The 16570-nt window shown below is 55.6% G+C and overlaps 1 protein-coding gene across 2 annotated transcripts in view; it reads left to right on the top strand.

Moving 5' to 3' along the window:
• COL16A1 (collagen type XVI alpha 1 chain) overlaps positions 1–16570 on the top strand; it is a 51357-nt gene that overhangs the window by 15291 nt on the left and 19496 nt on the right. For both annotated transcript variants that reach the window (XM_059917752.1, XM_059917750.1), the window contains exons 25-49: positions 56–91; positions 167–277; positions 630–674; positions 2571–2606; positions 2729–2773; positions 3073–3204; positions 3985–4020; positions 4246–4353; positions 4670–4792; positions 4899–4952; positions 5168–5209; positions 5517–5552; positions 5638–5691; positions 5874–5942; positions 7828–7881; positions 7973–7999; positions 8701–8760; positions 8932–8979; positions 9112–9165; positions 12608–12661; positions 12885–12917; positions 15039–15155; positions 15242–15283; positions 15365–15451; positions 16267–16311. In XM_059917752.1, coding sequence (XP_059773735.1) covers positions 56–91; positions 167–277; positions 630–674; positions 2571–2606; positions 2729–2773; positions 3073–3204; positions 3985–4020; positions 4246–4353; positions 4670–4792; positions 4899–4952; positions 5168–5209; positions 5517–5552; positions 5638–5691; positions 5874–5942; positions 7828–7881; positions 7973–7999; positions 8701–8760; positions 8932–8979; positions 9112–9165; positions 12608–12661; positions 12885–12917; positions 15039–15155; positions 15242–15283; positions 15365–15451; positions 16267–16311 — 1548 coding nt within the window. The remainder of the gene's footprint in view (positions 1–55; positions 92–166; positions 278–629; positions 675–2570; positions 2607–2728; positions 2774–3072; positions 3205–3984; positions 4021–4245; positions 4354–4669; positions 4793–4898; positions 4953–5167; positions 5210–5516; positions 5553–5637; positions 5692–5873; positions 5943–7827; positions 7882–7972; positions 8000–8700; positions 8761–8931; positions 8980–9111; positions 9166–12607; positions 12662–12884; positions 12918–15038; positions 15156–15241; positions 15284–15364; positions 15452–16266; positions 16312–16570) is intronic.

Genomic DNA, 16570 nt, shown 5'->3' with positions numbered 1-16570 from the left:
TTGGGGTGTCCCAACATACCCAGTCTCTCAGCCCATACACCTTTTCTCCCTGCAGGGAGACCCTGGCATCCAAGGCCTCAAAGGAGAAAAGGTGAGGGACACTGTTCTCTGGCTGACCCCTCCTGACTACTGGGAGCCTTTCTGATCCCTCCTCTTCCTTCCCCAGGGGGAGTCCTGCTTGTCCTGCAGCTCAGCCATAGCAGCCCAACATCTTGGGCCCGCTATAGGGCCCAAAGGAGATGTGGGCCCTCCTGGCCTCGGTTTGCCTGGCCTTCCGGTGAGTGACTGCTTCCTCCTAGCCAGGCCAGGCCAGGCCAGCCCAGCCCATCTTTGCCACACTGGTGGCCTCCCTGGCTCCTTAGGCTCTGAGTCTCAAGGCAGAGACCAGGAAGGAGGCCCTGAGGCAGGTTCTCCAGGCCTCCCTCCACCCTTGCACTGCCCTGGGACTCCCTCTTAGAACCTCTGAGTGCCCATCTGTATAACAGAGGTAGTTGTCCAGCTACCTGCAGGGTTGTGGGATTTGTAATTCTGAGCTGGCCTTTCTCTTTCTGGGTGGACACTGGGACCCATGGAGTCTTGGAGGGATGGGAGTGGGGGGATGCAGTGACTATGACTTGATTGTTTTTCAGGGGAAAGTTGGGGCTCCAGGGCCAACAGGGCTGAAAGGAGAGAAGGTGAGACCTGGTTAGGTGTCAGGAACACCGGGGTCTTCTTGGCCGGGAGGCAGGGGAGAGGGCCCCTGGACGGGGAATAGGGACAACATAGACAAGAGATCAAACTGTAAATCCACAGAGAAATAAATTCATCAGTGTTTTGCAGACTGGAGTCAAAGAATTGATTTCTGAGAGCCCACATGTTCTCCAAGAAAGTTCCTTAGTGTTGTATTTTTAATTTACTGATAATCCAAAACAATTAAGTACCTGCAAGACTACCTTATAATAAAATAATAATAACCCTTCTTTACCACTTACTTTGTGCCGAGCAGCATTCCAAGGGCTTGTAGGTGTATTGACTTGTTTCCTCCTCCCAAAACCTCATGGGGTAGGTACTCCATTATTCCCATTTTATGGATGAGGAAACGGAGGTCCAGAAAGGCCAAGTAAATTGCTCAAAGTCACATGGGTGTTTGGGTGCAGACCTGGGATTTGAGCCCAGGGAATGTGGCTCCAGAGTTTGTCATCTTCCCTACTCGGCTGGGTTACTCAATTTCAGTGCCATGTGAACGTTTGTATTTGTGGTTGCATTGGAGATGAATGACAGCGTTGAATTAATAATGCAGTGTTACTTAAATGAGGGGTCCTGTGGGTATACGAGTATTCAAGTGTGAGAAACACTGGAATATACGTTCAGACTCCGCTCTACCAGGCAAACCACGCCTGTCATTTCTCACATGGAGCTTTGTGCCACCACCCCACACTTGTTTCCTCTTCCGGTCCCCCCATCTCTGTAAATGGCATATACCGAGTTCCTCAAACCTCCTCAAACCCCAAACCGTGCAGCATCCTTGATTCCTCCCATCTCCACATCATCTCCTCCATCTGACAGTTCTGCCACAGCACCTCTCTCAATTCCACCTCCTTTGCTCACCTCCATGACCGCCACTTCGTCTGGGTCCCATCATCTCTCACTGGGATGGTGGCGGCAGCCCCTTAGCTGGCCTGCCTGTGGCCACTGAAGCTCTTAAACTTTTTCATCCAGTGGCTAACGGGGCTTTGTTTAAAAAGAAAAGAAAAGAACAAAACAAAACAAATAAAAACCTCAGGTTATATTATTTCCTTGCTTAAAATCCTTCTATGACTCGACTTTGTACTGAAGGCCTTCTATGCCTAACAAGACCCTGGACGCCTGGCCCTGCCTGCCTTGAAGGTTCATCTGGTTTTCCTCTCCCCACTTCCTGTGCTTTAGATGTGCTGCCCTCCTTACTTTCTGGAATATGTCAAGAATGTTCCCACCTCTTAGATTTTGTACTTGTGGCTCCCACTGTCTAGAACGTTTTTCCTCTCTACCTCCCCCTATTCTTTCATTGGCTGGCCTTTGTCTCATCTTTCTGATAATAATTGTGGCTCACACTTCTCTGACCATCCTGTCTAAAACGGCCTCCCCTGCCTACTTTGTCTCATCACCCTGTTTATTTCCTTCACAGCACTCATCGCTATTCAGTTACAATTATTTAAAAGTTCTTGGTGTCCCTACAAGGGTGTAAGCTCCACAAGTGTGTTTGTCTGTGCTGTTCACTGCTACCTACTGGCACCTTGCTGAGTGCACAGTGTGTACAGGCATCCAGCGAGTGACTGTTGGATAAATGAATTCGTAATCTTTGTGTGCTGGGCCAGAGCTGAGGGTGGGGCTGGGATTCTGCAGAGTGAGGCTGGGGACAGAAACAGGCTGGCCACAGAATCCCCTGGGGACCTTGGGGAAATCCCTTTCCCTCTCTGGGTCTTGGTTTCCCTAGCCAGGAAATGAGGGGGGATAGTTGGAGATCCCAAGGGGTTATTTGTGTAGTTTGGGGTTTGGGAATGACCTAGAGTGGCCTCCTCACTTTGACCCTGTGTCCTCTGCTTTGCTCGCAGGGTAATTTCGGGGAGGCAGGGCCAGCCGGCAGTCTGGTAAGTGAGCTTTGCATGGCAACAGCTCTGGGGAGAAGGACAAGGTGGGACGCGGGGAGATGAGAGGCCCCAGCACGGCCCAGGCAGTTGCCGGGTATCACACACGGCTTCTTATCACACAGGGGCCTCCAGGGCCAGTGGGACCCACAGGCATCAAGGGGGAGAAGGTGAGTTGAAGACGTTCCCCACGCTGCAGCCAGTGCCAGCTTCCCAAACACACGCTTATCCTGCTCTACTTCAAACCCTCCGAGGCTCCCCACTGCCTGAGGGTAACATCTGATTCCTTAGCATGATGTCAGGACCCCTGAGGCCTTGGCCCCCACCTTCGTTTCTTACCTGTTTTCCCACAATGTCTCCTGAGATATCCCTTGGCAAGCACAGGTGCTATGTCAGGCCGGGCTACGTTCCCCAGCCCCAGATTCCAAACCTGCCTGGGGTCCCCCAACTCTGTGTCCTTGCTTGGCAGGGGGAGCCTTGTGAGTCATGCGGAGCCCTGTCCAAGCACGAGGATGGGGACAGCCACGTGGTGGCCTTGCCTGGGCCTCCCGGAGAGAAGGGGGAGCCTGGGCATCCAGGCTTTGGCCTGCCAGGAAAACAGGTGAGTTCTGGGGCCTGTGGAGGTGGGATACAGGCAGGGCTTGAGGGGGACAGGGGCTGCCTGGGTCTCTAGGCTCCCTGTGCAGTGGGGAGTAGGTGAGAGTGTGTGGAGGGGTCAGTGCCTCTGTCCCCAGAGGGAGCTGGCCTGACAGGCCTCTGCCCTTCGTCCTGGGACACAGCATGGCCGGGTGTGCAGAAAGACCACCAACCTGGAACCAGACAGACCTGGGTTCGAAGGCCAGATCTGCCTTTTACTAGCCCTTTGGCTTGAGCCAGTTACTTCCCCTCTCTGTGCCTCTGTTTCCTATGCATGGTGTTGTTGTAAAGCCTAGGAACGATGTGTGTGAAGAACTTAGCAGCACACAATAGGCATTCAAGAAATGATAATTACCACTGTGGTGATTATTATTGTTACTGCTTTACTAATAGCAGTGAATGCTGACATAGTGTACATCATGAGCCATGCACTGTTTCACATATATCAGCTATATCAGCTTGTCTAATCTCACAAGAACCCTACGAGGTAGAAGCCTGTGCTCTTTTTATTGTCCCCATTTGACAGATAAAGAAACCGAGGCACAAAGAGGTTAAGTAACTTGCCCAGGATCACCCAGGCAGGGAGCCTGGCTCAAGTCTCTTCTCTTGAATATTGCTTCACTAGAATGAGAGCAGAGATTTTGATCTGTCTTGTATATTGTGTATTCCCGGAGTCTAACACAGTGCCAGACACTTAAGGGTGTCTAGTATGAGTGAATGGGTGCTGGAAATGCTTTCTCCTCAGGGCAAAGCTGGAGAGCATGGATTGAAGGGGCAGAAGGTAAGATAATTTGGTGGGCACGGGTGGGCACCACCTCCTCTCAGATGCCCTCCCCACCTCCTATTCCTGATTGCCCTGTGCCCACTCTCCACTCCCTGCCCAGCCTCCAGCCCCAGTGAAGGGCTCTGAGTGCCTGCAGGTCCCAAGAGGGCACCGTGCCCTGCCCTCCTTGAACCCTACTCCAGCTGGATCACCCCTGCCCTCTTTGAACCCTACTCCTTACAGGGCGATGCTGGGAATCCCGGAGATCCTGGAACACCGGGCACCATGGGGCGGCCGGGACTGTCGGGAGAGCCTGGGGTTCGGGGCCCTGCAGGGCCAAAAGGAGAAAAGGTCAGTCAGGCAGGGGGCAGTTTTTTGCATGAGCAGAAAGAGATTAGGCTGAGAGCTAGTGAGGGGAAGGACTTGGGGTCAGGCTGTGAGCCTCAGGGGATGCCAGAATCACTGGGTGGAGGCGCCTCGGCTATTCTCCGAGGCAGGGAGGAGAGCTAGGCGTGTCAGGGGCCCATTTTGATATCCCAGGCTGAGGAGGGGTCAGTGGAGGGGCAGAGCTTTCAGAAGGGCGCAAGGATCCCCTTTCCGATGTCTCCTCCTGGCTTGGCTGCCAGGCCTGGCTCATGAGCTCCTGGCTGTGCCCATCTCTGACCAGGGTGATGGCTGCACTGCCTGCCCCAGCCTGCAGGGGGCATTGACTGACAGGGCAGGACCGCCTGGGAAGCCAGGCCTGAAAGGAGATCCCGGGCCAGAAGGCGTGGGCCGGCCTGGTAAACCGGTGAGTTCTGGCTACCTGCCCTCTTGTCCTTCCCTCCCTGGGCTTTCCTTCTCTTCCTCTTGCCCCCTTTCCCCTGAGGGACCCATGGCTCACCTGTGTCTTTTAGGGCCAGCCTGGTCTACCAGGAGTTCAAGGACCCCCAGGACTGAAGGGCATACAGGTGTGTGTGAGCGTGAGGGCCTGGGCTGCAGCTCTGTGTGGGTGAGGGTGCGGATGCGGAGATGCGTGGGGACGGTGGGCCTGGAGGGGGGAATGGAGATCAGCTGCAGATCAGGGAGGAGGCGGAGGTGGAGGAGGTCCAGGAGGAGGGGCTGGGACAGGGGAGAAGGGTGAGTGGGGAATCTCAAGCACAGGCTTGTCCTTCTGCCTCTTCAGGGAGAGCCAGGGCCTCCAGGAGTGGGAGTCCAGGGGCCCCAGGTGAGTCTCCAGCCTTACGCGTGCCTGCTTGCCTCCCAGCACTTCCCTTAACCAGCTGCTCACTCCCACCTGCCCCCCAAACCTCAGAGCTCTGCCTGCCCCCAGATGCTCAAGGGCATAGCCCTGGCCTGCGGTTGTTTCTGTTGGGGACTTTGGTTTTGACCCCCTGCCCCTCTCTGACCCTCAGAGTCTCCTTGTGGAGCTCTCCTGAGTTTGGGCTGGCAGACACCCCACCCCAGACCAGGTCTGCCGGCGGGGCAGGTTGGCTTGGGCAGCTGTGGCCCAGTCTGCCTTTTCTGACTTGCAGGGGGAGCCTGGAGCCCAGGGTTTGCCTGGCATTCAGGTACGTCTGCCTTGGGCCTGGAGGAGACGGGCAGGTGAAGGGGCCACTCTAGGATAGAGATAACTAAGTGTGCTTCCATCTGCAGGGGCTCCTGGGACCTCGGGGGCCACCTGGCCCTGCTGGAGAGAAGGGTGCCAAGGTGAGCCTCTGCCTGCTTGGGCTCTAGACTTGTAACACTTCGGAATGTCCTGGCAGTGGGCACGGGGGACATGGGAGCGGAGGGATGTTTGTCAGAGGGCTGTGCAAGGCCTGGTCTCACCTGCTGGATTGTAGCTAGCTTCAAACTCTGGCCCTGCAACCTTTGTACGCTCTCTTCCACAGGGATCTCCAGGGGTGAAAGGAGCCACTGGGCCTGTGGGACCTGCTGGTGCCAGTGTCTCTGGGCCTCCGGTAAGGGCCCTCCCCCACGCTCCACACTGGGGATGTTGTTTGGACCAAGGGCGTTGCCGCCAGGAAGAGGGCATGGGGCTGACCCTGCCCGTCCCAGCAGCATGGGGGATGGGAGGAGAGAGGCCTCAGCCTGGCCCGGCCTGGGAGAAGGAAGACCGCCCTGTTTGGGGGGAGCCCCTGAAGAATGATAGTATTGAACACCACCAGTTTTTGAGCAGTGACCGTGCTGAGGCCCTGTGCTAAGCTCTAAACAAACAGAGATTCACTTAATCCTCACAACAGTCCCGTAAGGGAACGGCTATGATTATCCCCATTTCACAGATGAGGAAACTGAAGCCCAGAGAGTGAGGAAACAGAGCCGGGACTTGAACCCAGGTCTGTCTGACTCAAAGCCCATATGCTCTGCCCGCCACCCTCCACTTCAAACCTTGGAGTCATTCGGGATCATCTAAAACAGTGCTGCCCAATAGAACTCTCTACCCTGCCTGAGATGTGGCCACCAGCCCCCCATGGCTGTTGAGCACTCAAAATGTAGCTAGTGTGACTGAAGAACTAAACTTTAGATTTAATTTTAATTATTTTAAATTTAAGTAGCTGCATGTGGCTATTGGCTACCGTACTGGCCCGCACAGATCTATCCAGACCAGCAACACTTTCAACCTTGTTACCCTCAAGGACCTCCCTTTATTGCTGTCCCACCAGTGATTCCCATGTTCTGAAAGATGTGTCTGTTGAACAAATTGCATAGATTAGGTAATAATATACGAATTTCCTCATTTTTATTCATCAAAGACCTGTATAATAGCTAGCTTTGACTCCACATGAATCCACTAGAATTTTTTAAGATGATATAATTCTAGCCTAAATCAAAGAAATGATACCTTTCAGCCAGCCTGTGTCATGCCAGGTTGTGGGCAAATGTATAATTTTTCCTAGGCTTTTGGTAATGTTGAAAATAGCCTGTGAACTGTATCTTTTCTGTCTTTATGGATCCCTAGAGAAATTCCAGACCCAGTTTGGAAATCACAGATGGATTCCTCCTGAGGGTGCGCTGAAGCCCAGAGGGGCTGCGGCCTTGCCCAGGTCCCCACCGTCCGTGTGGTTGCCTAGCACAGCTAGGTAGTCAGGGTCCCCGCCTGTCCCAGGTAGCTCCCAGTAAAGGCAGAGGTGAAGGTGAAGGTGAAGCCGGCCCTGGTCCTCAGGGAGCTTTGAGTCCCACATGCGAAGGTGGCCTGTCCCACAGGACAGCAGCCGTCAGAGAGCCCTGCTGACTTCTCCAGACCGCCTTCCCTCAAGTTGAATCCCATCCGGGAGGTTTCCCAATTCTGGCGCCACACTTACGAGTTGTGTGACCTTAGGCCAGTGACAGCCTCTCAGGGCCTTCAATTCCTTGTTGACAAATCGGGGCTGAAATTCCCGTCTCCTCCTTAAATCAACTGAGAGAACTTTTATGATGGAGAGAATTGTGTCAAACACTAAAGGGTAAGAGGACAGAGCAGGGACTTTGGGCCGCACAGACCTGGGTGCAGCCGTGCTGTTGGGTCTATTACAAAATGTCTTTAAGCCTCCGTTTCCTCACCTGTATAATGGAACAATACCATCCTGCAGGGCTGGGAGTGGGGATTCCATCCAGTGCTCCCTGACAGGTGCTTGGCCCAGTGTCTGACACCAAGAAGGTGCTCGGGAAATGCCAGTGTTCTTCCTCCTTCCTTTTCGCCTTGTCTCTTGGGCCTCAGTCTCCTACTCTAGGACATGGGCACTGGGATGTGGGTTCCAGGGGAGCCTGGCACTGCTTCTGTTTGTCTTATCACCCTCCCCTGCTGGCAGGCCAGATGGCTGGCTGCTGTCCAGCCTCGCCCACTGACCCTGGGCTCTCTCCCTTCAGGGCCCTGATGGGCAGCAAGGACAGACTGGACTTCCAGGAGCCAGAGGGATGCTGGTGAGTACCGTGTCGTGGGGCAGCAGGAAGCCACAGCTGGCCCTTTCTCCACACCCCTATCTACTCATCCCCCTGTGTTTCTTCCCTGCAGGGTGAAAAGGGAGCGCAGGGAGAAAAGGTAAGTCCCAGGGACCTGTGACCAATACTCTGGGGAAATTAGCAGCCCCTGGAGCTCTGCCACCCAGGGGACCCTCTGCACTTGGCTGTGGCTCTGGACTGAAGGATGGGTGCTGAGGAGTCATCCTGGTCTCCTTGCCACCCACTAGCTCCCTGGTTGCTGGCCCAGGGCTCAACCAGTATCCCAGGAGACCCAGAGAGCTCCAAGGCCCCCATGGGAGGCAGCTGCATTTTCAGATGGACGCTGAGTTACAGGACAGGGGAAGGAACTGAGTTCGGAAGGACTAGTGAGAGGACAGGGATATGAGGGACCAGGAGAGAAGGGCATGGAAGCGAGGCTGGGCCAAGGGGAATGGGGCTGAATACTTATGCAGCAGCAGACAATGATGAAGCGAAAAATGCAGTAACACCAAGAGCTGTTGATGGCTGAGTGCCTGGCACATGGCAGGAACTCTATATACATTCATCCATTCCATCCTCATGACAGTCTGTGCATTTGGTATTATTATCCCCATTTTATAGATGAGGAGACTGAGGTTCAGAGAGGTTGAACAGATTACCCAAGGGTACAGTCAAAAGAGGCCGATCCTGGATTTAAACCCTGCCCTCTCCATCTCTAGAGCCTACCCTGCCTCCCAGCTGTTGATTTCCAGAGGGTCCTCCATCCTCGCCCCCTGCTGACAAAGGCTCTTTTCTTTTCAGGGTGAGCCAGGGGAGTGCTCCTGCCCCTCCCGAGGGGACCCCATCTTCTCTGGCATGCCGGTAAGTGGTGCCGAGAGCCTTCCCCCCCGGCCTGGGGGTGAGGCCTGGCTTCCGGCCTTGTGCCCAAGACGCACAGGCCCCTGCGCCCCAGCCAACTGCGTCCCCACGCAGCCCTGTGCTTGGTGTGGACATTGCCTATAACCTTCTTTTGCGATCCCCACTCCCACCCAGGGTGCTCCGGGACTTTGGATGGGCAGCTCCTGGCAGCCGGGCCCGCAGGTGTGTGTCGCTTGTCTCCTCTGTCTCTCCTCTTGTCCGCCAGCGTCCCGAGGCTTGCCCATCCTAACGCCGGCGCCCCCAGCGATGGGGCAGAACTTTCTTCTGGATCTGATGGTTTCTTCTCTCCTTCAGGGTCCTCCGGGTATTCCTGGACCACCAGGCCCCCCTGGAATGCCTGGGCTTCAGGTAAAGAGGGAGAAGAGAAGCCGGGGGGCAAGGCAACAGGGCGCATGCTCTGTGCCAGACCCCAAGTGTGCCGCTCCCCTGCCCCAACGCTTGTATGTGTCATTTCTCACTCCTTGTGCTCCCGCTTCCCAGAGTGGTACGGAGGACGCACTGGTCCCTGAGGGCAGGCTGTGTGTACTCCCAGACCTTTTTTGAGGAATGCCCTGTTGTTGTAGCCCAGGTACCCCACTGACACCTGTGTCAAGCTCGGGCCTTGGTCAGCTGTCAGGAACCCAGAACCTGGGTCAGCTGACAATCCTTGACACTGGTGCAGAGCTCACCATTTTGGAGCAGCGTTCAACATTCATTCATGCAACGAAATTTTTGCACACCTAGTATTTTCTAGGCACTGTTTTAGGTGCTGGCAATACAGCAGTGGACAGAAAGAAATCTCTGCCCTCTGGGAGCTTGCATTCTAGTAAGACAGACAGGCGATAAGCAAGAGAAATAAATAAAATACAGTATGTTAGAAAGTGATATGTCCTGATAAGAAGGTTAAAGCAGGGAGTGAGGATAGAAAATGGGAGGAGCCCAGGGAAGATATTTGAGAAAAGTGTTGAAAAGAAGGGGATGTTTAAATCAAGACTTAAAGGAAAAAAAGGGAAAAAGAAAAAATAAAAAGACTTGAAGGAAATGAGGAGAGAGCCTGCAAAGGAGAGTATTCCTGACAGATAGACAAGGGAGCAGGTACGAAGGCCCTGGGGGTGGGAACGTGCCTGCCATGTTTGGAGAATAGGAAGGAGGCCAGGGAGTGAGGGGCGAGCAGTAGGAGTTGAGATCCTTGTGGCATCATGATTAGAGTGTGTGTTCCAGAACCAGGCAGCCTGACTTTGAATCACAGCTCTGCTACGTGTTAGCTTTGTGATGCTGGGTAAGTTACTTACCCTCTCTGTGTCTCAGTTCCTTCATCTGTTAAGTGGAGATATTGTAATTACAGAACCTACTTCTTGGGGCTTTTGTGAGTATTAAGCAAGTTAATGCTTGCTAAATGTGTAGAACCTTGCCTGGCATATAGTGAATGCTCGGAAGGCATTAGCCATCATTATGACAACAACTACTGTTATGATTTTACATCCATTCTCTCGCATTTGTTTGAGCCTTACATCAACTCCAATAGGAAGGTGGTGGATCCCTAAGTCACAGCTGGGCACAGTGAGGTTCTGGGGGGTGAAATATCTTGTCTGAAGTCATCGGCTCCGAATTGGCAGTGCTGGACTTGGGCTTTCCCGTGCAGGGCACTTTCTTCTGCCCTCCACTGCCCTGCAGGGTGGCTCCCCAAGGTTTGCATGCCAGGCCACACTTCCCAGAGGCCCTAGGAGGCACAGACAGTAGCTTCTGTGTGTCTGGCTCCCAGCTCCTGGAAGAGTGAGCCTCACCTGAAAAGGCAGAGCAGGACTGCGTGGAAGCTTTTTACAAACTACTCTCCCCCCGCTACCCTGATGATTTTATATATACCTCCCTTCACCCTGGGCTGAGAATCTGCTCTGCTGGGCCCCCTTTGCTGATGGGAGCCTCTCTCAGTATTCCAATTCTCTGTCTCATTGAGAGCTCAGAATTAGAGCCAACTCTGGGTCCCCCACAGGCCAGCCACACCTTTACCAAGTGTCCGGGCTTCCAGCTGCACTGCCAGGAAACAGGAATCAGGCTGCAGGGGGCTTGCAATTTGCTTGGAGAAACGTGAGAGTCATTTCAAAGTGACCCATTAACAAGCGCATGCAGATGTCATGTGAACCCTGCCAAGGCATGCTGGGGGAACGAGGCAGAAAAGAGTGACTGCCACCGAGTTTGGTCCCAGGCACCAGAGTCCTCTTCTGGCACCAGTGCTGGAGACCAAGCCGAGGCTGCTGCTTGTGGGCACCTGCCCCGTGCCAGGCAGGGTGCAGGTCCCCTTCCCTGGTCGTCTCCTGCAGTCCTTTCAAGGAAGGGAGGGCCCAGCAGCTCCTCTCTTCAGGTGCAGGAACAGGCTCAGAGATAGACAGCATCCAGAGCTCCAGTAATCCCCATCCATTCCTACAGACGTTAAGAAGTGTGCGGCTCGGTAGCTAGTAGACAGTGCATAGTAGCTCTTCACTTCTACAGTAGAACAAGTGGGAGGTATAGTTCTGGGCGCGCAGAAAAAGAAAATCACAAAGTATCAGGCTTGAACTAACACAGACAATGGAGAGTGGGGCAGGGGATGAATGATCATTTAGGGGCATGATTAGAATTAACACGGTCACGGTGTTTCCCCTGTGCCGGGGGCTGTTCTAAGCACTTTGCCTTCTTAACTCGTTGAGGGCTCGGAATGAGCAGGGCTGGGTGACGGCACGTGGAGGGGCAGGAGGGGCCGGGGGAGACGGACTCTAGGTCTGACTCAGGCCTGGTGGAGCCTGGCCTGAAATCGGGCGGGCTGCCAGGGAGGGTAACGTGTTCTATTGCTGGGAGCTGGGACTTGAAGGGAGGCCAGCTCTCAGAGCGGGCCAAGGAAATCCTGTGTCGGGGCAGCGGGTGAGCAGCAGTGCGTCCGCTCGGCATGTATCTGAGGCATGCCTCCTCGGGGTGGGGCACTGGGGGTTTCAAACCGAACATACTCCCTGCCTCCATGGAGTATTTAACATGCAGATGTGCATTGTGAGTCTGTAAGGGGAACAGAGTCTGGGTGGTAAACATTTAACGTGAGCATCCCTCGTGCCATGCTCTGTACTAAGCTCCTTATAGCCGTGATTTCCTTTAAGTCTCACCACAAACTACCACTGTTTTACAGAAAAGGAAACTGAGGCACAGAGATTCCCCCCCCCACCTCCCCGCAAGTAACCTGACAAAAGTTGTACAGGTAGTGAGTTAGAATTTGCACCTAGATGGGTATGACTCCCAGGCCTCCACCCTGTGTGTGCCTGAGTGTTCTGGGGAATGTCTTTTGAGGAATGATGCAGAAATCGTGGTTAAGAGAGGGGTTGAAGCCAGTGGTCCTCAATCTGAATCTCACCGCTGTGCCTTGCTCGTCCTGTGACCTTTAGCAAGTTGCTTGCCTCTCTGAGTTCTTCGTCTTGTTTTTAAGATGGAGATAACACTTACCTCACCAAAACAACTGTGGTGATTAAATGAGAAAATATAGTGAGAAAATATAGGAAAAGTACTTAGCACAGAAAGAAATAATAGTTATTTACTATATAGAAGACCCACTGCCCTGACATGTAGGGGAAGAAATCATTTGGACTGGTTTTGGGGGGTGGGTCACCCCTCTGGGACTCCTCAGCTCCCCCTACAAACAGTCTGGAGACTTTTGAGCTGAGGATAGACGTCAGCCAGGGCTCTCAGCTCTTCAGGATGAGGGGGAGAGGCAGTGGCGATGGTGAGAAAGAATCTGGGTGACCTACGGGCTAGAGAGAGGTGTCCACTCACCCGTGTCTCTTCTTGGCTGCAGGGAGTGCCGGGGAACAACGGTTTGCCAGGACAGCCTGGGCTGACCGCAGAGCTGGTAGGTACCGGCCTGGACTCACTGTCCTGCGCCCCCCCTGCTCTTCCCAGGGCTGAGCTTGCCATGCTAGCGCCCTTAGCTGCTGTGGGGGTCCCTCCTCCCTCCGTCTTCCGAGGCTGGGAGAAACCTGGAAGCCATGTGGCTTCCCGAGGCTCCACCTGGTGCCGTAAGTCTCCGTCCCCCTTCCGCTCGCCCTCTGAGCCCTCGTGTCTGTCTCTTGCAGGGATCCTTGCCCATTGAACAGCATGTCCTTAAGGTAAGAGAGTCAGAGGGAGGGCCTAGGAACTGGCAGGGGTTCCCCTAAGGGGATCGCTGTAGTAAGCGCTCAGCTGCGTGGCACCACACACAGAGAGCTGCAGATGGAGCTGTTTGTGGGAACCGTGCGTGCCAGGCATCTAGCTGAGGGGGCCTGGTCAGGGGCCGGCTCGGAACAGACTCCCAGTCAGTGTTTGCTGAGCGAGTGTTTGAAGGAATCCTGTGAAGGCACCCAGGTAGGTGGCCATGGGTGCTCTGGGCAGTGGTAACTCGGAGACCTGCCCGCAGCAGTTGCCAGTGAGGTCACACGGGGGCAGGGCAGGGAAGGTGAAAGTGCACTTGGCGGGCAGTCAGGCAGGGATTTGCGAAGGTTATGTTCTATGATAGGGCTGGGTAGGGGCCTGGAAGAAGGCTCCGGCTATCCTCTGCTCAATCCAGAAAGAACCCAGGGAGGAGAAGGGATTTGAGAGGTGATTCTAGTGGGGCAAGAAAGAGGACTTGGGGCTTGAAGGGAGAGTCGGCCTGTGCCAGGGTCTGTCAGTAGCATTAAGACCATGCTCGAGGGCTGTGGCCTGGTCTGATCTCCCACGCTGGGCACCAGGGGTGACACAGCGCTTCCTTGCTCAGTTACCTCTAGAGACCAGATCAGGACTCTTCCCTCCTCCAGCTCAGCATCCTTTGGGGTCCCTCCCACGCCTTGGCCTCCAGAGCCCCTGTCCTGGTCACCCCCTTCTAGCACTGGCTGGTCAGTGGCCTGGAGCTCCCACGACCCCAGTGGTCCTGGTCAGGACAGAGCATGGGGACCGCCTGCCCCGCCGCTGCTCTGGACAGCAGTCATCTCCAGAAGCAGCCTGAGGTCGGGTTATCCTCCTGGCGGCAGCTACAGGTTGGATCCCGGCAGGGTTGTGGCAGTGAACCCCCGCTCTTCTGCCCTAGGCCTCTGGCAAGCCAGGGTTCCCCAAGTCCTGCCCCTGGGCAAGTGATTATGCGACTCCAAATGCAGGATTCGACATTTCTCTGTGTAACATGTTGTCTGATGGCTTCTTGATCAAGTGCTCCACGGAGGGCCCCCAACAGGAACTGAGTGTGGTCTGGAGAAGGGGTCAGATGGGCACCGACAGCCCAGAGGAAGCCTGGGCCTGTGGACAGAGCGCTTCCTTGGCCCTCAGACAGACCAAGGTCCGATCCAGGGTCCCACTTACCTTAGACAAGTCATGCTGTCTCTCTGAGCCTCGGCTTTCTCATCTCCAGAGCGCTTATAAGATGACCTGCCTCATTGCAGTGTCAGGGTTGAATGTGATAATGTGCAAGGCCTGTCACCATTGCTGGCATCATGGGTGCTGAGTAAATGACAACCATTATCACTGAGCTTTGCAGCGAACAGTGGAGGTGGAGCAGCGTCTCCTCTAGGGGCCCGTGGACATCCCGCCGGGCCGTGGATAGATGCCAGGCTCCCGAGTCCTCTGAAACTGTAGTCTAGTTTTCACTAGTAGGTTTCATTTTGAGGGGAAGCGGACTCACAGCTTCCATCAAACTCTCAGAGAGGTCTGTGACCCAAAGAGCTTAAAGCCTCCAGGTAAGAGGAGGACTTTCTTGTCAGGAAGACTTCAGGCCCGGCCCACTGGGGAGCCTGTAAGAGCCGTGATCCACTGGGAAGTGCAGGGCAGGCCCCATCCCAGAGGCTGTCTGCGAAGGGCCTGGCTCCTCCTGCAGCTGTTTCCTTTGCTCCCTTGGGCAGAGAAGCTGGTGTTTGGAGCTGGCCTTTTCAGTCTAACTCCTCGTGGCATGTCCTCACACTGGGTGCAGGTTGCAGGAACAGCCGGGACAGATGGTCCCTCCCCAGGCCCCTCCGCCTCCTCCCACACGCCTGTCTGGAAAGTGGCGTTGGCTTGGCCCTACCGGAGCTTCTTCCTGGAGGAAACTCAAAGCCAGTGTTGGGATCGGGTCCCTTGAGGATACAGCAGAGCTGCCGCAGACATGTGGCTGGGGAGGAAGAGAGTGGGTGGGTGCCGGCCAGCAGGGTGCCCCTGGCTGAGTTCGGAGTGGGTTTCCCCCATGAGGCCCATCCTGGCCTTCTCCGACCCGGGCCCCACGCCACCACCCCCCACCTTTGTCTCATCAGAGCATCTGCGGGGACTGTGTCCAGGGGCAGACGGCCCACCCGGTGGCCCTCCTGGAAAGTGGAGAGAAGGGAGACCAGGGTATCCCCGGCGTGCCAGGCCTCGACAGCTGCGCCCGGGTAGGAGGCTGGGCTCGGGGTGGCCTTGGTGCAGGGTGAGCTCGCGGCTGCCCCCCGCTGACCGGGCCTCTGGCTGTCGTCCGCAGTGCTTCATGGAGCGGGAGCGCCCGAGAGCTGAGGAGGCCCGGGTGAGTGGGCCTCCGTCTTCTCTTCACCCCCTGCCCCGGGCCCCATGGGGCTGCTCACACTCACCGTCCATCCCGCTCCAGGGGGACAACAACGAGGGAGATCCGGGCTGTGTAGGGAGCCCCGGCCTGCCCGGTGCTCCGGGACTGCCCGGCCAGAGAGGAGAAGAGGTAAGAGCGGGGCCCTTGCCTGGGCTGGACCCCGAGGTGGCTGGGGTCTCCACTTCAATGACTCTCAGTTCCCGAGGGCAGTTTCCTTCCTGCCAAAAGTCTTCTCGGGCCCTCCGGTGGCTCCCTGCCTCTCTTGGGAGTCTTTCAGGGGCCTTCGAGGCCTTAGGTCACCGGCGCCCCACGCTGCTCTGGCCTCACCTGCTCTCCTGGCACCGGGCCTCCTCACAGCTCTGGGCCCCGGGCCACTCTTCCTCCCCTGGCCTTGCTGCTCCCTCAGCCTGCAACTCTCCTCCAAGGCCCGCTCCTTCACCCCTTCAGCCCTTTGCTCACATATCACCTTCTCGGTGAGACACTCCCTGACCGCCCTCTCTAAAATAGAACTCGCACACCCGTGCTCGATGCCCAGTCCCTCTCTCTGCCCCACGCTCCTCACTGTCTGGCATCCTGTGTATTCCCTTCATTTGGGAACACGCCGCAGGTGTCTACTGAGCACCGCCCGTGTGCCAGCCTCTGTTCCATGCACTACTGTCCACCTCTCCCTAGAATGTAAGCGCCACAAGGTGGGGATTTTAATGTTCCATTTGTCATTGTGTCCTCAGCCCCTGGACCAGTGCCCAGTACATAATAGCTGCTCGATAAATGTTTGTTGGATGATTGAATGAACCGAATGAAAGGTTTAACGTCAGCTTTAACATCCTGCTCTGACAGCACTGCCTGTTGACTGGGTCTGTGGCAGGCTGGGAGGAGGGCTGCGGAGACCTCGGGGCGCTGTGGGCCTGAGCCTCTTCATCCATATTCCCTGGCTTCCTTTGCAGGGTCCGCCCGGCATGAGGGGCTCTCCGGGTCCTCCAGGCCCTATTGTAAGTATCTGTGGGTTTCCTGGCCTGCTTGAGAGGCTCTCAGAGGGGTTGTAAAGCCAGACACCGTTCTGCTGCCTTGTCTCCGGGAAGCTGGGCAGGACAGAAAGAGGGAACTTCCTTTCCCTCTCCTTTCCCTCATCAGAGCATCTGCGGGGACGGTGGCCTCCCGCCACCGAATCCCCAGAACAGGCCTGCTCCGCCCCGCTCTGCCTGTGGTCCTGCTTAGAGGAGGCCCTCAGGGCGCATCCTTGTTTCTGCA

The sequence above is a fragment of the Balaenoptera ricei genome, chromosome 1, assembly GCF_028023285.1.
Source record: "Balaenoptera ricei isolate mBalRic1 chromosome 1, mBalRic1.hap2, whole genome shotgun sequence".
Classification (NCBI taxonomy): Eukaryota; Metazoa; Chordata; class Mammalia; order Artiodactyla; family Balaenopteridae; genus Balaenoptera; species Balaenoptera ricei.
The sequence above is the reverse complement of the archived record's forward strand: the minus strand, read 5'-3'. Positions and strand labels throughout refer to the sequence as shown.